The sequence below is a fragment of the Leucopleurus acutus genome (genome assembly GCF_964270905.1).
Source record: "Leucopleurus acutus genome assembly, chromosome: 5".
Taxonomy (NCBI): domain Eukaryota; kingdom Metazoa; phylum Chordata; class Mammalia; order Artiodactyla; family Delphinidae; genus Leucopleurus; species Leucopleurus acutus.
Genome location: NC_139147.1, coordinates 108,833,836 through 108,858,004, shown reverse-complemented (window position 1 = coordinate 108,858,004; position 24,169 = coordinate 108,833,836). Strand labels below are relative to the sequence as shown.

General features: G+C 40.0%; 1 protein-coding gene across 1 annotated transcript in view; it reads left to right on the top strand.

Annotated features, from left to right (window-relative positions):
- Positions 1 to 18,497: 18,497 nt before the first annotated feature.
- Positions 18,498 to 24,169, top strand: part of LOC309961786 (vomeronasal type-2 receptor 1-like) — a gene marked incomplete at both ends in the record, with an annotated part of 32,255 nt that continues 26,583 nt past the window's right edge. Inside the window, 3 exon segments of the mRNA XM_082839277.1 lie at positions 18,498 to 18,605; positions 18,609 to 18,736; positions 23,332 to 23,623. Coding sequence (XP_082695403.1) covers positions 18,498 to 18,605; positions 18,609 to 18,736; positions 23,332 to 23,623 — 528 coding nt within the window.

Here is a 24,169-nt window from a genome sequence, read left to right as displayed (position 1 = left end):
AGCAGTAATCTTTACTGTTAGGTTTTAGTAAACATCAGCTACTTTTCACACTGTGCTGGAGTGAGACATAGTATGGTATGGTATAGTATTTTATAGTATAGTACATTACAGCACAGTATAGTGGGTAGACCTCAGATTCACATAATATCTCAAGCATCAACTTTGCTATTATCTAGCCTTGTGATCTTGGGTAAGTGTCTTAAATTTCTGTGCCTCACTTTACTTAAAATTATAGGAGTGTTTGTGCTTGGAGTTATTGAAAAAAATTAGGTGAGGAACTGTAGGCTCACAGCACATAGTAGATGCTCATTAAACGTCAGCCTCTCCTACAGCCATCTACGAGGAACATAAAGGAGGTAGAAAGCCCAGGCCTAGTTCTCAGGGACTAAGAGTCTAGTCAGGAAGATGAGACGTAGACTCTATGTAAAACCACCGGGGAAAATGCCTCTCAGAAGAAACCTAAATAGCTTAAGTTAATTAACTCTGTCCCCTCATTACCACCAATTCTGGAAATGAAAGACAGACTTTTCTCATCAAAGTGTGTTTACACTTGATGTGTATAATTGTCCAGAAAGCTTTCTATAAACTAACAACCCTTCTTCTTGGGGGAAATGAAGCACTTGGGTTTTAAATTTGGCTCAAACACACACTCACACTCACACACTCACATGAACATTATAGTGACTTAGGGTTCCATCAGGACTTTCATCTGAAAGTTGTGCAAATGTTTCATCCATCTGGTGACTGCTCATAGAACATGTTATTTCTAGTGTTTGCAAATAATTATCTAAATAGATGTCTGCTTGAAAAGGTTCTATTCAATGTGTATATTCTGAAAAATAATTTCCTGTGCCATTTTATGTATTAAAAGAATTGAAAACCTTCCTTACCTTTACATGTCCTCATGCTGTTTGAGGTGCAGGTCATGGCCGTAGAGTTTGAATGTGTCATTTGATAGTGCTAGGTCCATGTGGGTGTGTCTCTATCCGGGGCCTCTTTCTGAAGTGGTTGTTTAAAATCCTCAGTGGTCTTATGCCAGCAGGTTCCATGGAAAAAGCAAGGGCCTTGAAGCTAATGAGACTTAGGTTCTATCCCACGTCCCTTGGAATGAGGTATTCAGAATTTGCAGGGATGGTGGTAGTCACATTTGTATAGGAGGTACATGGATCCTTCTGGAATCAAGGATTGATGCTTTTCCTTTTCATGTTAACTGCTATTAAAAGATCTCTGATGATTAGAATCGTTCCAAGTGGTGAGCAGTGTAAGAAAGGCCACGCGGGATCTCCCCAAGGGGCACTTCCTAGGAAGGTGAACCCCAGCCCCATGCCAGTGCCTCGTTATCTTGGGGAAGGAGATGGTTCTGGACATAGTTTGTGTCTGAAGTTGGAACTTGAATGCTTACTCTTTGGCAGTGAACTTAGCAACACTTTGGAGGAACTCTTAATAACCTGCTGCATGTCTGCTGACTTTACATCTCACAAAGTTGCTGGTGTCACATGCAGGGGCAGTGTAGCTGCAGGTTCTTCAGTGATCAGTTTCTGGAGGTGACTGTGCTATTCTGAAGCCTCGAGGTGGCGCCTGTGAGCTTCAGTTGCATTAGTGAACTTGTAGGATGGGGGGTGTCGTGGAGGTACAAGGGTGGAGGGTTGGGAATAAAGTAACTCTGGATGTGGTGACAGCCAGGGAAGGGGACTGACTGACTCCTGTAGGGTTAGGGACTGGGCACACCTAATCACCCCTCCCCTTGGAGAAGTAACTAACGAATTAAGAGCAGAGCTGGGACTTGAATGCAGGTCTTGTTCAGCCTCGGTCCTCATTGTCTCTCCAGTCTGGCCATCCTTAATGAAATGATGTAGGGATCTAGAGGAGACAGGAGTAGCTTATTTGGCTAAACCTTTTCCTTGATGCAGGAGTGCCCAGGGCTCAGGCGTCAGTGGCCACTATTCCTGAACCCATGCACAGCTTAATTGGGGGTGCTTCTACATCCCCCAGTGCATTTTTTTTTTGTGTGTGTGTGGTATGCGGGCCTGTCACTGTTGTGGCCTCTCCCGTTGCAGAGCGCAGGCTCAGCGGCCATGGCTCACTGGCCCAGCCGCTCCGCGGCATGTGGGATCTTCCCGGACCGGGGCACGAACCCGTGTCCCCTGCATCGGTAGGCGGACTCTCAACCACTGCGCCACCAGGGAACCCCCCCCAGTGCATTTTTTTGACGGGGTAAATTTAAGCTTCTGGCTCTTTCCTTGACTACTTTTCCTGTGTTATTCTCAGGAGTGAAGAATTCAGAGCTCTACATAGCATTGTTCACAACTCCTTGAATGAACTTGCACAAGTCTCAACCTCAGTGAGTGTTGGGGACAAAAACACTTATCTTACTTGCTTTACATGTTTGATGCTAGATTAAAGAGAAAAAATGTGTATGAAGTGCATTGCAACAAGACTCTATTAGAAATGGAAGAATACAGCATGCAACAAGAAGCATTTTTAAGGTTTCCTAGAAGATCAGAATGAAATTTAATATTCCCTTAAAGTAAATAAGTTTTTCCCTGTTAAAGCCCATCAACAAAAGATCATTAGGAACACACTTATTAGAGTAAAAAGAAATTCAGTTTATTTTTCTCGCTGTAACAAGACTGAAGCACTCTAAAGGAACCATGAGGAGTTGGGAGATGCTTCTTACAGGATATGGGTTTGTGCTGGATGATTCAAGGTGAGTTTAAGGGAGTGGAGGCCAATTCTGGATGACATATTTCAGGCGGCAGGAGCAATTCTGTGATTGTGTATCTTAACAATATTTATTGATCAGATAGGACGACCACAGTGGGATGGGCCTCTCCTTGGTGAGGTAAAGGAGCAGCAGTCATTCCTGTTAGGCAGAAGAGAGGGATTTCACCGTTTTTGTGGTTGCAGAGTGGCCTTATTCTGTCTCGTTCTAAATATTGTCATGGCGTGGCCTGGTTTAGACATTGTTTCTGTTCTGTGAGTATGGTTTATATTCAACTGGGAACATCGTGGCCTAGCCGCCAGCAGGACTGCTTTCTCACCTGGTTTTAGGTGTATTTATTTGTTCCCTTTTCTGGAAGGCAAAGAAGGAAGTCATATTCTAGAGGGGTGCCAAGGCTTAACACTAGGGTAGAGGGTCTCCAACTGGCTGTATAAAGAACAATTAAGTTACAGAACCAAAACGGGGAACAAAATCGCCACCAAAACCAAGGAGCAGGACATATCAAGGAGGGTGAATGGATGTGGGGTGGTCTTGAAGCAATTCCAGAGGTGGAATGCAGCTTCTCCTTTAAGTATGTGTCCCCTCATGGCTACAAGTGAGGAGTTGGGCGGGATTCCTGTTTCCTGACTTGACATCCAGGAACCAGAATCCCTCCCCAACACCAAGGCAATGTTATCCATTTTACCTCCCTCTTACCGTCTTGTGATCTCCTTTCTGTAAGGTCTGGGTCTATATACGTAATCTTCACTTCAGGTAAAAATGGGAGTGGTCAGCTATTAACACTGGTTACTTCTGGGAAGTGATACCTAAGGCTTTAGGGAGAAGTCATCACTCTTTGCTTAATACACTCATGTATTATTGAAATTTTATGAGTCAACTTATTTTTCAATTAAATTATTAAGAACAAAAATGAAACAATATAATAAATGGCAGTGGTGGTGGAACATGTGTTTTGCCACTGGGGATGCTCCCTGAGGGATGATTTTAGAATTAATATTTCCCTTGTTTTGAAAGGAAATTCAAAATTCACTTTTGTGAAGGGAATGGTATTGGTGTCTTGGACCTGTTCAAAAGATAATTTTGATTAAAAGCTAAAAAATCATGATTCTTATACAAATATAAAATGAAAGATATCAATGCTTTTAATTGATTCATTAATTAATGGGAGAACCAGTAAGATGTATAACCAATTCAAGAGAATTCAAAGAGCAGACACACATAGACAACTAGGAATGCTGAACTGAATTTACTTAATAAATGTAAAACCGGTTTCTTGGAGAGAGGGAAATCAATTTGCACCTCTACCTGAGATAATTCATTTACAGTCTATGAATGAGAGACATTTGCCTGCTACCAGTAATCTACATTAACCGAAATAGTTCAAAGACAATGAAAGGCAGACACACCCATAATTATTCACTGGACAGGACACTACTCATCTTACTTGCCTGTTTTAAAGTTTTCACATTTTTTCTTGCCAGCTCAGAATAACATTTGTTAAAAGTCAGGTGTTTCTGCCCAAGACCTGTACTTATGATTATGTGTCTTAAAAGAGAAAAGGGAATTTGTCATAAGTTTATTTTGATATTTATATTTTGGGTGATAAATGACCAACCCAAAAGGACTGTAACAAATAATTCACTGATTTCAGGAACATGTTAATGACATAATTATCAGTGAATGGTTTTAAATTTGCTTTTATTTTCCATTTTATCTTCTGGAGTGGAGCAGAGAGCAAGTATCTATTATGATAAACAGGATAATTTTAAAATTTCTTTCTACCCTGTATATAAGATTATCCATCTGTTTGCTTGGGTTTTTAAAGTTGTTTCGTGCACACACACACACACACACCCACACACACACGTACATGGGCACACATGTGCCCCATTCCCTAATGGAAGAAAGCTTTAAAAATCTGATTTAATTGTAACCAGGAGTGGGTTAGCTGTGAGTCTGATACTGACCAGGGTTCTTGGCTTTCCCCAATCAGTAGAAATTGATAAGAGGCCAGTTAAGAAATTCAGGCAAGGTTTTACTGGGGGAGGGGGCAAGCTGGTTCCTTATATGGGGTAGGGGTAGGGGTATGTCCATGGGGTCTGGCCTGAGGGGTGGCTTAGGTGTTTTGCCCACCCCTTTGGTGGTGTTGAGTGCAGGGGGCATGCGCAGTACCCTGTTTTTGCTCCTGGCTCTTCAGAAATGGTAGTTGGGTTTTTTGGTCTTTTTGTATCTTGTTGTCCAGGATTTGCCCCAACTGCACATGCACACAGTTATTTTTAGTCCCTTATAGTTTCTTTGTTGCTCTAGGAGACATTTGTCCAGATGCAAGCACTGCAGCCAAGGGGCCCAGGTCCCAGCCTGTCTCAGGAAGGGGAGTGGGACTGTTGAGGAGAAGTTAATAGGAAGGGAGTCATAAAAACATGCTTATGTTCAGCTGATCCCTTTGAACAAAATTAAGGGAGTTTATTTCTCTCACCTCCTTTTTCCATGCTTTCCTTGTCATTTCTTTGCTATTTTTCATGTCACTGCAAGGTTGTGCTTATTGGGTGCTCTAATGTTTGTGTCTATAATGAAAATTAATGGAGTTTTATTTGGAAATGAAAAATTTTAAGTTTGGGAAAAGGATGAGGAAGAGAAGAGAGTTGGAAGAGAGATTTTGTAATTTTTAAAGGGAATAGCACTAGTTACTCTTCTTTCATACCAAACCAAACAAATTTATTACCAAAACAGGGAAAGGAAATTCAGAATTCCTCCTGATTATGGAAATAAGATGAAAATTTAAAATAAAGTAAGAGGGACATTTTGGAGGTAGTATCAGTCAGATTCTTCCCTGTATTTATTTGCTGCACTGGGACAGTATCCTTATGTCCCAGTGGTAGGGGGAGTTGCTATGACTCAAGGAGGGGCAGTAAAGTGTTTTCTGGTCCTCTCCTTTGTTTCAAAAAAATTTCAAAAACAAACAAAAAAAAATTTCAAAACATTTTTCTTAGCATATTGTTCACATTTCCTCAAATGTAGACTCTGCAAAACCAAAGAAGTAGACTGTGTTAATTATGAAGACAGATACCCTCCAGGGGAGCAGTTCTGCCTCTGGTTCTAAATGCTATAGCGTCTCCTTGCTTTAGGCTCCACACATTCTTAATTCCGTAGGGACTAGTCTGAGGTTTGCTTAGCAAGCCCTTTCTTCACAGATGGTGAAAATTAATACTATAAATAAGACTGTGGTAGTGTCTAGGGTGGTAGTAATTTATATTCATAAGAGCAGCTATATTCCAGGCAACCTAGAAATATCATTTGGATATTTAGTTAAGTTAAACACATATTTATTATTTAGACTGCTAGGTTTAGAGGAAAATGGAAAAATTATGCTTTCTGGTGTGAGTTATTGAAATTACAAATCTGGCATATTTTGAAGAGCTCTCTCAACCACAGTTTGGATGAATGAACCAATGAACAAAGGACTATCATATCCCAATTTAAGTTATTATATGTATCTCACTAAATTAAAATAATTTTTGTTCCCCACATCTCTCCATAATGGTAGTTTCTAAAGAATTGCATTTGGTTCAAGGCAGTTATGGGATAACATTTTGTGATTAAATAAAGTTTAATTAGAGAGCATGACTGAGCCTAGGAATGTATTAGCTTGTTTCACTGATCTGCATTTGAACAACGAGATAAATGATTTTAGCCAGGTTTCAAAATGCTTCTAGTGCATTCAGAAGTGACTTTGACAATTAAACCACAATTATCAGATATTACTGAACACTTAACAATTTAGAAAACTATGTGCCGATAATAACATTTATTAAAGTATAAAAAGAAACATTTTCAATGCTATAAAATATATAGTATTAAATAGATCATTTAAAATGTGCAAACATCTTTTCTGGTTGGTTTTAATATGCATGTGTGTGACAGACCCTACATTTTCACCTAAGATTTTGTTGGGTTGATTTGAACTACGCTCTTTCTCAGAAAGCCAGAATCTACCACTTTTCAAGGTCTTAATGAATTCTACCCAATGCAACATTGCCATCTAAGGTTAGTCAGGCAGCTCAGCAATGACCTCCTGCAAGGAAATCTAAAACACAGAGGTAGAACTTTATGGATGTTGTAGGAAATGAAAATAATGGGTATCCTTTGTTTGTTTAGGGTCCCTTTTCTGCTGTTCACAATGTGAATAGTGTTTATGTTGAATTTCTTATATGAAATTTAATAACCTGAGTGAATAACTACCTTAATACCTAAGGGACAAAGAAACATTGTTAATTTCTGATGTTACCTAGGCACTTCGTTGTGTGCCAGTGCCTGTGTTGAGTGCCACACCTGCTATTTCACCGTCATGCTTAATCCTCATAACAAGCTTAGTATTGTCTCTGTTTTTACACATGAGAAGACAAATATAGAATAGTTAAGTGACTTGCCTAAGGTTATGCATTTAGAGCCAGGCTTCTAAATCCTGGAGAAAGAGCTTCACACTTAACCATTGCTATTGTAAAGAAATAGATTTTTTTGACTTAAACAACAGACATTTATTTCTCACGGTTCCTGAGGCTGGAAGTCCAAGATCAGGGTACCACTGTGATTCAGTTCTGGTGAGGGCCCTTTTCTCACTGTGTGTCCTTACACAGTAGAAGAGGAGAGAGAACAAGTTCTCTGGTGTCTTTTCTGGTGTCTTGTCTTTTCTTTTCTTCTTTAGGCACTAATCCTATCCTGAAGGCCCCAGCCTCATGACCTCATCTATCCCTAATTACCTCACAGAGGCCCCATCTCCATATATCATCACATTGGGCATCAGGCTTCAACATATGAATTGAGGGGGACACAATTCAGTGGATGGTAAGAGAAGGCTTCTCTAAGGAAGAGCCCTTGGAGCAGCTTCCTGGGTAAAATGAGGGAAAAGGGATAAGAAATGGCTATTTAAAAAATAATTCCTAATGTACTTGCCTCTTGGTAATTAGTTTTTTTTCTGAGGTCCTTCTACCATCAGGGCCACATCATAAGGCTTTTTATGCCAAGAAACGGAAAAGATATTCACCTGTAAAAAGAAGCTCATGAGATTGGTAAGAAGGAGGCTATGACATAAGGAAAGTTGTTTCCAGAAGGGAAAGTAAGTAGGAAGTCCTTCTGGTACTAGGAGAAGAGGGGGGCTGAAAAAAAGAGGAGGGCCAGATAAGAGTTTCTTTGCTCTTCCTGTTCTTAGAGTTGAACATGGGTTGGGTGTGGTTAAACATCTAAACAGGTTTGGGTCTGTCAGAGAGTGTCTCGATTGGAGAGACTGTAAGCTGTGGAGGGAAGCCTGGGTTTGTGATGGTACCTTGTTCAGTGTGGCACCACTGCATGGGCTCAATTCAGAAGTGAATGTTACATAGAGGTGTTTCCATGGATGGGCCTAAAATAGTGTCTCTATTCCCTGTGGCCTGTACCATCACACACTGGAGAGTCACAAGTAGTTGCAGACTGTGTGAAGTGGAGAGGAATTTGGAAGCTGAGAGGACGAATAGATTAGAAGCAGCCTGGAGTCATGGAAAGGAGGTCACAGAGTACAGGGCCTTGTGAATGGAGGCATGACTAGAGGTCTACAACGTTGTTGGTGGGTACCAATATGAAAGCCACAACAATGACAAGTGGGGTGAGGCCCACAAAGACCCAGAAGATGGCACATGGACCAGAGGCTCTTCCCCACCTTGTCGTGAACTTCACTTCAACCAAGAGGGAAGAAGATTTGGTCAGGGAGACTCCTTAAGAGGAAAGGAACCACCATAATGAAGATTCTAAATCTGAAATACACTGGTTCTTTACCTTAACAGAGCATTAAAAATGGAAAGAGATGCTCTTACCTTTATTTGGCAGAGTCAAGTGTTCCTCCCCAACGTTATCCCAACTCTATCTCAATGGCCATCAGCAGAAATGGAGCCAGAGCAAGCTGGAGCACGATGGGAGCAGTTGTGGAAAATAAAGTTATATTTAGTGCACACTTGAATTATTATAAATTCTGATTCTGCTGTCTCATACTGATGTATGACATAAATATTGAAGTCACTTCTGGCAAGTTGAGCAGTAACCTACTTCCCTTAAAAATAAACTGATCGGCATGACCCCTTAGGCACTAGAAATTCCTTGAGCCTTGAGCATATGTCATGTCAGTCAGCAATCTCTGGTCACATTTTCATCCTCATTGGAAATCCCCAATGTAGTGGGGGAGCTACTGGTAATGCCTCCCACTTTTTTTTCTTAAAGACAGATAGGCAGTTGGGATATGTGTAATCCCCTGGGCAGGTCACTGACTAGAAAATTCATTGACACTGCTAAGGACTTTGGGACCTTGAGAATATTGGTTAACTTTTCTGAGCTCCAGGTTCTTATGTACAAAATGGAAATAATAGTAAAACAGTATTTGTTGCATATAGTTTTTGCAAGGGTTGGTGAGCAATGAGACAAATATACTGTGGAATATAAAACTATTATTGCTATTGTTAACATTATTACCATTGCTATTACTGTTGTTATTACCTGGTATATTTTGAACTGATAGTTGGGAGATGCTGATGTGGATAAATACCTAAGCACATGCAAAGCTGGGTGTATGGTTTTATCAAATACTACCTCATTATTCTCCTAAAATTCAACTTTTTATTGTGTATTATTTCATTTTAAATTTATTTTATTTAGTTTTGTTGATTCTCATCATCTAAATGACCATTTCTAGGCAGGCACTGTATCTTATGGCACATAAATACCCATTTCTGTAACAGAGGTTCTAATATGATATGTCTAGTACATACAAAAGCTATATAAAATATGAACTGGAGGTTAGAAGTACTCATTTTCAACCGATTTATAAGATAGAAAAGTTCTTGAAAACAATGTTGAACAAATAATATAGGAAAAGCTGGATGCATATAAATTAAAAATTAAGAAATCAAATCCAGTAAAGCTCTTAAAATTTCCAAATCCTTCCCTTTATTTTCTTGTTTCATTCATTGCTTAAGATTATTTTATTGCCTTTCTCCCTTATTATTACAAAAATAATGCAGCCTTAGGCTCATTGCAGATAAAAAAATTAGCATAAAGAATACCCATTATCTGTTCGTGTCCACCCAGGAACACCAAAAAACAAACAAACAAAAACCCCACAATAAAAACCCAGAACAAAAAAACAACAACAAAACAAAGAGTACTCATTATTCTATGCACTTTAATAACTGGATGGATAGCCTTCTAGAGCACCTTTAATTTATTAAAAAATTGATCAAATCACACTTAATCTTTTGAAAATTATCAGAAGTTATATAACCAGTTCCATCCTGTGGACATTTAGGTTGTTTCCAACTAACCCTTCTTATTGGATATCCAGGTTGTTTCCAACGTTCTTTCGTTGCATATTAGATTATTTCCAACTCATTACTATTACCTATTGCTGCTGTAACAGATTACCACACATTTCGTGGCTTAAAACAACACAAATTTATTCTCTTACAGTTCTGGAGATCAGAAATCTGAAACCAGCCTCACTGGGCTAACGTCAAGATGTCAGCAGGGCTGGTCTTTTTTGGAGGTTCTGAGTGAAGAATCTATTTCCTTGCATTTGTCAGCTTCCAGAGGCTGCCAGCATTCTAACCTCTGCTTCTGTCACTTTGCCTTCTCTTCAGCATATATCTCCCCCTATTTTCCCCTTATGAGGACACTTGTGATTACATTATTGGGCCTGCCTGGATAATGCAGGATAATCTCTTCATCTCAAGATCCTTAACTTAATCACATCTGCAGAGTCCCTTTTGCTCTATAATGTAACCTATTTGCAGGTCCTAGGAATTAAGACATGCACATCTTGAGGGGCAATCATCCAGCCAATAACAAAATATATAAATAGTATAAGCTGGTAGAATAGTCTGGGGAAAATACTAGGAAAAAGAAACCCTGAAAATTTTATGAAAAGTGATAAAAATGTTTAGAGACATACAAACAGTTGTAAAATTGCCAAAATTCCCAATACTGTCTGAAATAGGGACCAGTGTCCATTGGTATGCATGTCAACCAAGATATTTCAACCAGTTTGAAGTCTTGATCAACCTGTTTTCTATCAAGTAACCTAAAGTCCACCATGTAAGTACAAGGAAAGATAAGTGAGGTAGAATGTGGGGCCTGTGTATCTCAGGATACAAGTCTCAGAGAAGTGAAAAATGAGCTGAGATCTGAAGGAATAGTCATGAATTAGGTGATGGGACATATGGGAAAAAGCTCCTAAAAACACAGGGAAGGAGGTGTGTATATGAGTGAAGAAAGACCTGAAGATAAAAGAGAACATTATGCTTTTAGGGAACTGAAAGCAGGCTTATGTGGCTAGTGGTGTATTTTGAGTTGGCAGTGGGAGGGGATTGCTGCAAACGAGGAATCTGGTTAGTTAACTAGGGGCTGGATCAAGGTGGACCTCGTAAAGCCTGTTGTTTATGGATTTTTATCTTAAGCCAGATGCAGGGCCCTTGAAGATGAGCTGAGTCCCCGGATAACAATATCATTAATATGGCAACATTCCCCAACTTGATCTGCAGATTTAACACAATCCTTATCAAATTACCACTATTTTTCCCCAGAAACTGATGAGCTGACCCTAAAATTCATATGGAAATGGAAAGGACCCCAGAATTGTTAAAACAATCTTGAAAAAGAAATAGTCGGCGGACTTACATTTCCTGATTTCTTACTACAGTAATGAAGATACTAGAATGATGAAGATAGTACAACATTGACATAAGGATAGACACATAGACCAATGGAATAAAAACCCTCCAATTATAGTCAGTTGATTTTTGACATGGGGTCATGATAATTCAATGGGGAAATAATAGTCTTTCCAACAAATGGTGGAGAAATAGTTATTTACAATTAAAAAAATAGCATGAACTTAGAGCTTACCTTATACCATACACAAAAATCAACTGAAAATGGATCATAAACATACATGTAAGAGTTAACATTTGAAAGTATCTAGAAGAACACATAGCTTTCTTTGAGTCATTAGCTATTAGGGACATGCAAATCAAAACCACATTGAGATACCACTTTATTTCCACTAGAATGGCTATAATAAAAAAGGACTGGTAATAACAAGTAGTGGCAAGGATGTGGAGATATCCTAACCGTCATACGTTACTAGAGGGAATGTAAAATGATACAACCACTTTAGAAGAGAGCTTGGCACTTTCTCAAAATGTTAAGTATATAATTACCATATCAGCAATTCCACTTCTAGATATCTACCCAAAAGAATTAAAAATATGTCCACACAAAGACTTGTACAAGAATGTTCATGGCAGTACTGCTCATAACAGCCAACGAATGGCAAGAACCCAAATTTCCATCAGCTGTTGAATGGACAAATAAAATGTGGTATATCCATACAACAGAATTTTATTTGGCGATAAAAAGTAAACAAAAGGAATAAAGCACTGATAACATGCTAAAACATGGATGAACCTTGAGAACACTATGCTAACTGAAAGAAGTTAGTAAAATGATCACATATGATTCTATTTATGTAAATGCCCAGAATAGAGACATCTTTAGCAGCAGTAATATAGATTAGTGGTTGTCTGGGGACAGGGATGATGGTGGGGGAGACTGAGGAGTGACTACTGATGTGTATGAGTTTCTTTTTGCGGTGATGAAAATGTTCTAAAATTAGATTTTGCTGATGGTTGCACAACTCTGTAAGGATAATAAAACCCATTGAATTGTTATAAATTCAACATTATAAATGGGTGAATTTTATGATGTGTAAATTATATCTTAATAATGATATTTTAAAAATGAAATCTAATACAAAGTACAACATGAATAAACCTCCCGACATTATGCTTTGTCAAAGAAGCCAGACACAAAAGACCACATATTGTAAGATTCCATTTAAATGGAATTTCCAGAATAGGCAAATCTATACAGACAGGAAGTAGATTTAAGTGGTTGCCTAGAGCTTGGCGTGACGGAAGACTGGGAGTTGAGGTTTCCTTTTTTTTTTTTTTAATATATATTTATTTTATTATTTATTTGGCTGCGTTGGGTCTTCGTTGCTGCACACAGGCTTTCTCTAGTTGTGGCGAGTGAGGGCTACTCTTCCTTGTGGTGCACAGGCTTCTCATTGCGGTGGCTTCTCTTGTTGCGGAGCATGGGCTCTAGGTGCGCCGGCTTCAGTAGTTGTGGCTCACGGGCTCTAGGTGCGCCGGCTTCAGTAGTTGTGGCACGCTGGCTCAGTAGCTGTGGCTCGCGGGCTCTAGAGCGCAGGCTCAGTAGTTGTGGAGCACGGGCTTAGTTACTCCGTGGCATGTGGCATCTTCCCAGACCAGGGCTCGAACCCGTGTCCCCTGCATTGGCAGGCGAATTCTTAACCGTTGCACAACCAGGGAAGTCCTGGAATTGAGGATTCCTTTAGGATAATGGAAATGTTCCAAAATTAGATTGTAATGATGGCTGCTCAAGTCTGTACTATGGTAAAAACTATTGAATTGTGCATTCTACATAGATAAATTTTATGGCATAAAAATTATATCTCAGTAAAGCTGTAAACATTTTTTTTAGTGGCTTTAGGGTTGACATGGTCAGTTTCCTTCAGTGTGGGGATGGATTAGAAAGGGGCCAAAGTGGAGGGCAGGAAGGCATGCTAAATTTTTCAAATGAGAGTTAAAGCTGGTCAGGATTTTTCAGTTTCAGATTTTATTAAAAGTAGATGTTTGTTCTCTAGAAGACTGTGATGATAATGGTTTCCCAGCTCTAGTCAGTTGCTTACCATCTTCACCATTTTTGTTGCAGCCACAGCTCACTATAGCTATGTAACAGGTGATGCATCCTGGGAGAAAGCATGCGTTGTTTCTGAATGTTAATAGTTTGCTGCTTATTGAGTCAGCTGATTCAGAGGCAGGGCATTAATCAGGCTGTCAGAGTTATTTCCCTGAAAATAGAAGGAGCAGAAGAGATAGTAACCTGTGGCTTTCTTAAATCAGCAAGGCAGCCGTTTAAAACTTCGTATGCCTGTGGTGTCTGAGTGTCTCTCTCCTTGGCTATAATTGAAGGCTTTCTCTATTGAGACACACAGGAGACTCTTCTGCAACAAGTGGTTAGTACTGACGTGTTAAAAAAAAAAAAGCAAAAGCCTGCTTCTTATACATCTCCAGGCCTCTCATCAATAACTTGCACCTCATATAACAATACACTTATGAAAACTGATTTATTTTTAGTCTTCTTTCAGGTAAGCCATAATGTCATGATATCACAAAATTCAATACAGGTAATAATTTTTAACTGTTGGAAACATACATTTAAAAAACTAGTATGGGGCTTCCCTGGTGGCGCAGTGGTTGAGAGTCCGCCTACCAATGCAGGGGACACGGGTTCATGCCCCGGTCCGGGAAGATCCCACATGTCGCTGAGCGGCTGGGCCAGTGAGCCATGGCCGCTGAGCCTGCGCGTCCTGAGCCTGTGCTCCGCAATGGGAGAGGCCACAATAGTGAGAGGCCCGCGTACCGCAAAAAAAACCACAAAAAGACCCAACTAGTATGTGTATCGTAAAGACAGCAATTTAAACACATGTAACTGAGTGTTGGTTCATTCCTTGACTGTTTAGAAGGACAGCTCTGCAGGGGAAATAAGAAAATGGAGTAGATTAGTGTATCCATTCATCTGATGCTGTGACATGAGTATTACCCAGGATTCTAAATGATTATAAAGGTAAGGGAATGACAGAGAGGAATATAAAAGCCAAGTGATATCTAACAAGCTGAGCCTGACTACGAGACTGAAATCCACAGTGAACTCACTGTGGTTGCTGTCGTGCTGGGGCTTTGCTGAAACTTGCAGCAGTGTTCCCCTGCAGTTGATATGGAGTTTGAGCTTTTCCTGGAAACCATGTAAACAGCTTTTAAATACTTTTATAGGCGTTATTAAGGTGGTTCTCATAACCTTTAGGGGCTCAGGTGTTTTCCTTTGCTTGAAGGCAGAGACAAGCCTGGGCAGAATGTGTTATTGTTCTTGGAAGGGAACCTGACCTTCGCCAGGGCCCTGGGAGAACAGCGAGGATCAAACAAGTCTGCGAGAGGGTGGTGAAAACATGCAGCGCACAGACTCAGACCTAAGAGTCTGGGTGTAACACGTGGGACTAAATACCCGTGGCCATTTGCAGCAACATTCTAATGTCTTTTGCTTTGATCAGGGGTTCTTGAAATCAGAGCCCCATGGAAATAAAAATTAGGTTCAAAGTATTATTGAGTAAACAATCTCACCTTGATAGTTAACAAAACAACTTGCTACTGCTTCCTCTGACAGCATATTATTAGGCTATCACTGAACAGAGCCTCGAAAGGCTCACCCCCAAACCAGAACATCGCTGATTCCTTTAGCACCATAGACCCTGGGAAAGGCCGGTTAGTCCAGAGAGATGGAGAGGGCTGGGCCGCGAAGAAGCTGGACCTAGGGCCCACCCTCCCGGACTCGGTCTGTGTCTTGTCTCTCTACTACAAGGCCTCAGAAAGGACATAGGCTTTGGTATCTGCATGTTTGCACGTACTAGCCATGTGAACTCATTTGTAAAGTGAACAGAAGAAAACCAGTCCCATAGGGTGTCATGAGGGCAAGGTGAGGTGTTGAACATCCATCACTGTGCATTTAATAAAAATGCTCTGCCTAAGAGCACAGATGATGTTTTTCCTCTTCTCTGCCTCATCTTTGATGAATTCTACTACATTTGGAGGATGTAGTCATGTGGCCCCAGCAAAATATACTATCATCCTGGGAATTAATTGGATACTAGATGCAGCTACACAAATCAGAAGCCTCATCAACACTGAATCCAGTTCCTGACCTAGAGGAAGAATAATGCATGTGGAAACAATTTGTACAGTATAAAATGCTATAAAAATGCTAATTTTTGTTATTTGTATAAATTAATCAATTTTAATGATTTTTATGGCGCCTAGTGCAGCTTTTGCGCAGAGGATTAAGACAAAACAGCTTTGGTAATAAACATATCTTTGTGCAAGGGTAGCCCTTGGCAACAAGAAGGGTAATTGCTTAGAAACAGCTGCCTTCTGGTAAAAAGGAAGAGCAAACATGAGTGAGGAATAGATCCAAATAGTTCTGAGAAAGCCCTGGACTAAACCTTTTCAGCTCAAGAGAGGGGTTCTCAGGCTATTGGTGAGGAATGGTCTGTCACCCAGAGTGCCATTTTGTTTGGATGAAGCCAGACTCTGGAGCCTATCTGGGAAGAGATTTTCCTGGTAATCCATCTTTTTCTTTAAGTCATTTCAGTATCTTTTTTTTTTTTTTTTTTGCTGCGGTACGCGGGCCTCTCACTGTTGTGGCCTCTCCCGTTGCGGAGCACAGGCTCCAGACGCGCAGGCTCAGCGGCCATGGCTCACGGGCCCAGCCGCTCCACGGCATGTGGGATCTTCCCGGACTGGGGCACGAACCCGTGTCCCCTGCATCTGCAGGCGGACTCTCAACCACGGTGACACCAGGGAAACCCCAGTATCATTTTTAAAGACTGAGGGTGGAATCTGTGGACCATGCTCATATTAGAAAACTAAGACTAGTCAAATAATCGACAGACAGATGTCAATCAGGGGCCAAGGGCATGCCACCCACTAGCTCGCTTGTGAAGGTCTAGTCAGCTATGGGGGACTGTGGTGTGGGCCTGCAATTCCACCAGTGAAGTGGTAATGGGAGGCACTCTTTTGGGATTCCCCAGAGTCAAGTAGAGATTATACTTAACCAGCAAATATGTACTGGAAATTCTTCAGTGGAGAAGTAAAGGAAATGACTTTTGTGTGGAAGGGTTGGTGGGACCCAGGTGACTGATAATGATGATATTAGGGGAGTAACTGTGTGTGTTCGTGTGTAGAGGGGATTGCAGTGGAATGTGCATGTGTGGAGGAGTTGTAAAACAGAGGGGGGGATTTTTCTTACAGTAGTATTTTTTTCTGTTTATAAAAGAAGTACAAGAATATTGTAGAACATGTGGGAAAATACGGAAAAGTATAACGAAGAAAATTAAAATCACCCATAATCTACCACCAAAAACTAACTAAAAGTACTGCATGGGTGTCAGTCTGGGCTGGCAATGAACATGGAAGCATGAAAAACATTGGTTTATTAAAACAGTAGGAAAAGGGATTTTTTTTCTTCTTTTTTCTTTTTATTTCAGTTTGCAGTGGTTTCTTCTAGTGCTTTTAATGGAAATATGTGTAGGAAAGAGAGCTGTAATATATTGGTAAAGTTTAGAAATTTAGATTGTATGCACTGGTTTGTTAGCTCTTATCTTTGTGTTAAGCACATTGAAATATTTTTTAAAAATTTATTTATTTGGCTGCATCGGGTCTTAGTTGCGGCATGTGGGATCTTTCCTTGCGGCGCACAGGCTTCTCTCTAGTTGTGGCGCGCGGGCTGTAGAGTGTGTGGGCTTAGTTGCCCCGCAGAATGTGGCATCTTAGTTCCCTGACCAGGGATCGAACCCGTGTCCCCTGCATTGGAAGGCAAATTCTTAACCACTGGACCACCAGGGAAGTCCCAAGCATATTGAAATTTTATGTTGTGAATAAATATTTTTCTAAAACATGATTCAAATGGCTCCTTTGTTTTCTGTCACGTGAATAGATTGTAATTGATTTTAGAAACTCCCTACTGTGTACATTTAGTTCATCCAATTTTTTCACTATTATAAATAAAACTGTACTCAATATTCTTATGCATTATGTTTATGTGGATTTCTATTGCTTCCTTGGGATAAATATTTTGAAGTAAAATCACATGATCAAAGGGTATACACATTTTTCACGTTCCTGATACATATTGCTGGACTGCATTCTGAAAATACTCTATGAATTTATACTCCCAGGGGGGGATGTTTGAGAAGGGCCAAAGAAGGTGACTGGGAATCTATGATGAATTGACCTGGAGAGAGAGGTTGGAAGACGTCTCTGAGAGGGGCCAAGCAAGAAGGCACAAGAGGGGATTCTGAGGAAGGAGCCCAGAAATTCTCAGGGATTTGTGCCTGAACCAGTGACAAGGTCAGCAACGTGAGCTGAGGGCGACACTTCACCTTGAAGAGGAGATGAAAGAAAATGATGTATATGAAAAATATTCCTTGAACTCTTACGGGCTTTACAGAATTTTTCTAGGCAGCTTATTATCATCCTAGTCACTAATAAGAAACTTGAGGCATAGAAATTAAGTGACTTTCCTACCATCACACTAATACAAGTGGCAGAACACAGATTCAAAATGATGTCTTCTAGTCCAAATCCCCCATGGTTTTCCATTCAACTTTTTCTATACCCCTAAGGAAAGAGCTTGACCTGAAGTCTCCTGTTTTTATACTCCATGATGAATCAGAATGCCCTTCTTCACTTTTGGGGCAAGTGCAGCTCCCACAGGGCTGGCTGAAGTGAGAATGAATGAGGCTGATAAACAAGAAAGGGACAATTTCTACAAAGTGAAAGACTCTAAACTCAGAATCTGCTATTCTGTCATCATATATTATTGCTAAGCCTAAAAGAGATTTTTATGAGGCTCTTTTCAAAACGATTACTCAGCTCCTAGTGCAGATGCATAAATTGCAGGTGAGTGTGAGGCTCTGCGATTGATTGAGGCATGACAATTAGGTAGCAAGTAGTGGCAAGCTGAGTCCCCTGTGATGGGGCATGCACATACTCACTGGAACGCTCTGTCAAGGTACCTCGTTAAAACTTTTAACACTGGTCATTTCTCCCAAACTCTCCTTATTAAAATGGCTAGCAGAAAGAAATGCTTGGTTCTAGGACTGATTGCCTTTTTATGGGCTGAATTGGGCATTGAAGGCAAAGAAGAGGAAGAACAGACCTGTCAGCTGCTGGGCTAGTTTGATTTGAATGGGTATGTAGGTGCCAGAAACCCTTCACTTGTTATTGGAGGACTGTTTCCTATTCATTCCAGGACCACTGCAGCAAACGAGTCTATTTTGGAGCCAGTATCAGCGAAATGTGAAGGGTAAGCCATTCTTTTTTTTTCTTTTTACATCAGTTGTAGGAGGTGGGGGTAAATGAGTGGTGGGTGTGGGAATCAGAGTCTGGAACTGGAGCCATGATGCCAGCCCTGACTTTGACACTATTTATTTGACTCAGGATAGGTACTTGCTGTTTCTGTGCCTCAATTTCTCCGAGGTAGACATTCTAGGATTGCTTAGAAACAAGAAAGAAAAAAGACAGATTTTATATGATATAGAACATTGCTCCTCAGAGGGTGGTCTGTGTACCACCAGCATCCGCATCATCTAAGAGCTTGTTAGAAATGTAGAATCTCAGGCTGCATCCCACATCTGCTGAATCAGAATCTGCATTCTGACAAGACCTCCTGATGATTCATGTACACATTAAGGTTTGAGAAGCATGATGGAGAGTTGTGCAGTGTTGCAGCTTTACTTTGAATTGTCATTAGACTAAAGTCTCCCCAGGTGAAAATACACAGTGCTGGAATGCCGATTTATTTATGAGCTAGTGTGCATAGCAAGATTCCTCCAGTTGGAAGGCTTCTACCCTACTCCCCTCATCCCAAAAATTGTCATGTCAAGAAATGGGATCCATGACTGATAATCTGAATTTGCAAGGAATCCATTGTAAGAAAAGCAAACATGGGTTATATTTCTGGGTGTGAAACACACACACACTTTTGATATGAAAAGAGTGCCAGAAATTAAAGGAAAATTACTGTCCACACTGTTCTACTACCATAACAAAGCAGCTCTTTCCTTTCATTTCCATATATTCTTTCTCAGCCCTTTATATAAATGCAACTGTAATTTTATCATAATGTGGCAATAGCATGGACACAGTTTTATATTGGGCATTTTACATCATAGCTTAGTCACTTCCATGATGCTGCGTGGTAATTATAATTACAAACGCATGCTGTAAAAATTTTGGCAACTTCTTATACAACTAAATCTTTACTGATCATTACTCCTTCCCTTTGGTCATATTTCATGCTACATATTTGAAATAGCACTAAAGGGGTGGATAAACTGTATGTTGGCAAAAGGAAAGGATTGCAGTCAGTCTGTACTTAGCTCTTTCCTGGACCTTCTAATTCTTTTCCATTCTTACAGTGAAGCAAAGGGAAGTGGGAAAGAAGCACTTTTGCTCATGGCTACATTATTTAGAGTCAGTTCATTATTTATCAGAGAAGTTTTCACTGATTCAATCTTTAATAACATAAAATGAAAACCAGAGTTTGTCACAGTATAGTACACTCATATTTCATCAGTGGAATCACTTAACTTGTTCTTCACCCTTCATTGGAGCTTCTGAAAGTTATCTTCCTAGCAAGGTAAAATAGAAAGGCCAATATACATATTTTTAGTAAAAATCCACCCCCTCATTAAAAAATAGTTTGGTATATCTACTGTGATTGACACAGTGGTGAGAAGTAAGTATGTCCCATTTAAAAAATAATTCACTGTATCAGGGATATTTTGGGTTTTTTTAAAAAATAAATTATTTATTTATTTTGGGCTGTGTTGGGTTTTCGTTGCTGTGCATAGGCTTTCTCTAGTTGCAGCGAGTGGGGGCTACTCTTCGTTGCGGAGCGCGGGCTCTAGGCACGTGGACTTCAGTAGTTGTGGCACATGGGCTCAGTAGTTGTGGCACACGGGCTTAGTTGCTCCACAGCACGTGGAATCTTCCTGGACCAGGGCTCGAACCCGTGTCCCCTGCATTAGCAGGCAGATTCTTAACCACTGCACCACCAGGGAAGTCCCCAGGGATATTTTGATTTCCATCTCTAGTCCACTGTTCTTATTTAATTTTCAGAGTAGTCTGATAGTTGCTTTATATGTTCAGTCCAGGGATCTTAATTGTAATTGGTGGGAGAGAGTGGGTGGTGTGTGCTTACTCCATCTTGACTTTCACTCAAAGCCTAAGGATCCTTGAAAAGATTACTTCAGCATCTTCTGACTGCCAGTGTTGCTGCTGAGAAGTCTGATGACATTCTGATTCTTCATATTTTGTATGAAACTTGTTTCACATGATCCAGGGCATCTAAAAAGCCAGTTCCTTGTCCTGAATGTGGATCAGTAATGTAAGGCATCATTGCGGGGATTCTACTTATCTCCCGGCTTGTTGACTGAAACCCAAATTGCTCATCTTCACACCATACAAGCCTAAAACTTTCCCAGCACTTAAATCCATCCTAAACATATCTATTGGATATTAATAACATTCCATATTTACATTTTTTGATATATTTTCTTCAAAATTAGAGCTATATAATGACTTTTCACCAATAACCATCAACAGTTTCTATCTGTACCCAATTCCAATGTTCTCCTAGCCTCCCTCCCAATGGGAGAACCCTCATGGGAGGCCTGGATAGCTGGCACTCAGGAGCTGGGCGTAATCGGATAACAATTTCATTTTGGCGTCATTAACGTTTACCTATAACTGATCTAGATATGCAAGTTGGAGTTTGGAGAAGTCTCATTCTGAAACCCACAATTTAACGGGATACTAGTTTTGGTTGGCCATCAGCCAAAGTGAACAGAAGAGGAAGACTTTTATTTTGAAAATGTTGTTCAGAGCAGAGAAGACAGTGAAATGGAGGGAAGAAGGGAGTATTTTAATTCTTGTTTTGGTTGATCTAAACAAAGGTAGGATTTAGAGAAATTTTCTGCAGAACAAAAGGTATACATTGTATAAGGATACTGTGAGTATCATAATGGAAATCAACAAATGAAAGAAAAATCATCCCAAATCCCACCCTTTCAGTAATTATCCTGTACCCATTTAAAATTTTACCTGTTGATAGTTATCCAAATGTTCACATAATTTATGTGTAGTTTTAATTATAGTATAGAAACAACGTTGCATACAGACTGTTTTACCTACTATTATATGCATGCTGCAGTGTAATTTCTCTAATTATAGTTTTTTAATGATGGAAAATGTGCCTATCAAGTCAATGTACCATAATGAGCATGTAAATTCTTTCCAATTTTTCAATATTATAAATAATTCTAAAATGAACAGTTTGGAACGTACCTAGTTTTTTCTTTTGGGAAGAACAGTACCTTCAGATAAATTCTCTGGGGTGTAATTATTGATTCAAAGCAGGTGAACATTTTCTAGCTCTTGAAATGTATTACTCTCTCACCTTAAAAAAGATATTGCTATATTTATTTCAAAAATGTATATGCCAATTTGTATGGCCATCCGTGTAAATTTAGAGGCCAGTTGTCTTAGGACGATAAAGCCCTTCATGTTCAGACTCCTGATTCTCCAGTCTCTTCCCATGCCATACCTATTCCTACCCTGTTCTCCAAGTGTCCTGATCTTCCCATTCCTAGAATGTTAGGTTCTTTTGTTGTCATGCCTTCACACATACCGTGCCCTCTACTTGCGGCATTCGTCCCCTGTTTTTATGTTACCCTTCAAGACTTAGCTTGGCTGTTAAGTCCCCCAGGGCAAGGTTCCCCACCCCTTTAACTGCTGGTCCCTATGTCTACCCCTATCGCTGTGTTTATCGTTTTGTGCTTGGCTATTTTTCTGTTTCTTTGCCTATACACTGCAGTGCCTATCTTTTTCACTGTTGCATTTATAGTGTCTCGCACCAGCGCAACTCAGTAACTACGTGTTGAATAAAAGGCAAAGCTAAACTAAACTAAAAAACCCAGTTAAAGAGACATGGAGGAAAAATCTAATCTGCCAACAGAGCTATTTGCTATTAGATATTTAATTCAAAAATATTTATTGAGTAGAAGATAGGTAGTTAGATACTAGAGCTACAGAGGACATTAAGAGAAAACATCCTTGAGGTCCTTGCTTTCAGATAGGTTAAAGTTTGCTTAAAACTGGGAAGAAAGAAAGAGAGTTGGAAATAGAATATTTATTTTTAATGGAAAAGAAATTGAAAAAAAATGTGCTGATGGACTAAAGGGAAGTACTTTTCCTTTTTGTGGCTAGGGAATGGAAAGGAGGAGGCATCTCATTCATGGTTAAATGTAAGAGTGATAGGAAAGAGGCGTTTCTTAATTAAAAAATCTCAACACTAACAATCAAATCATGGCAGGAAAAATTATCTATTGGAGTCATAATATATATCGTATATATAAATATTATGTACTGCTTTTATATAGTCCTATCATAAGTATTTTTATGTATTTACAAAACTTTTATTATTATAATTAACATCTATAAGAAACCAGGAGAAACCTATAGGAAGGTAAGGAAGAGGGAAAGGAGACTCATAGGGTACCGGGGACTTCCAATGAATGGGAAAAAATGTATTGAGGAATTATTGCGTGTACTGCGTGGTGGAGAGAATTGCAAATATAAGAATGTTTTTGTGAAAAGAGATAATCAGCTGTCCAAAAAGATGCTTCCCAGCCCAAACCAATCAATAATGCATATGATTCATACTTGAACCCTTTAAATTGCAATATCTTTTTAGGAAATATTAACATGCTCACACGAGGCAGGTGCCCCCTGACGTTTCGGCAAAATGCTCTCAGCACCAATCCCAGTTAAAAGCTGCTTTCCCCTCCACAGATCCACCCACTGACTAAGGCCTTACAAAAACGATTTCCTTTTCAGGTTCAACTTCCGGGGATTCCGCTGGATGAAAACCATGATCCACACCATCAGGGAGATTAATGAAAGGAAGGATATTTTGCCCAGCATCACTTTGGGCTATCAGATCTTTGATACCTGTTTCACCATCTCCAAATCCATGGAAGCGGCATTGGTATTCCTCACAGGGCAGGAAGAAAACAAGCCCAGTGTTAGAAGCAGCACCGGGGCAGTGCTGGCAGGAATTGTTGGAGCAGGTGGATCATCCTTACCAGTTGCTGCTTCAAGAATTCTAGGGTTGTATTACCTACCTCAGGTATTTCAGAATATTGTCCTGGGTACTAACTTATAAAGAAACACAAGGTATGTGAAAATTGCTGCAAAGAGTACGTTAGGTGCTCAGGTGAGGCTGGGATAAGTTACACAGACAAACAGGATGGTGGTAATGCTGATGCCCTTAATTACTCTGTTCAGTCTGGCCTCAGCAAGTGTGACTAGTGATTTCAGACTGTTCTACATCCCTTAGGATCCTGCCTTAGGTTTGAGCTTGAGATTGTGACCTAGTGATTTGTATGTTGACATCTCTGTAGGCAGTACACTCGAAAACACTGGGTGAAGCACAGAGTAGGTGATTGAGAAATACTTGTTGGTTGATTGATAGATGGCATAAGGAACTCATTGTTTCTGGCCTGTATTAATAGTTATTAATCATGACCCTTTTTGTTCATACGCTAACATACTGAAATGAGCTGGGATGCTAATTTACAGATTATTTTAAATTCAGGGACAGTGACACATTTCAACCTAAGAATAGATGATATTAGGAAGAATGGATGAGGACACAGGGAGAGAGAAGGGTAAG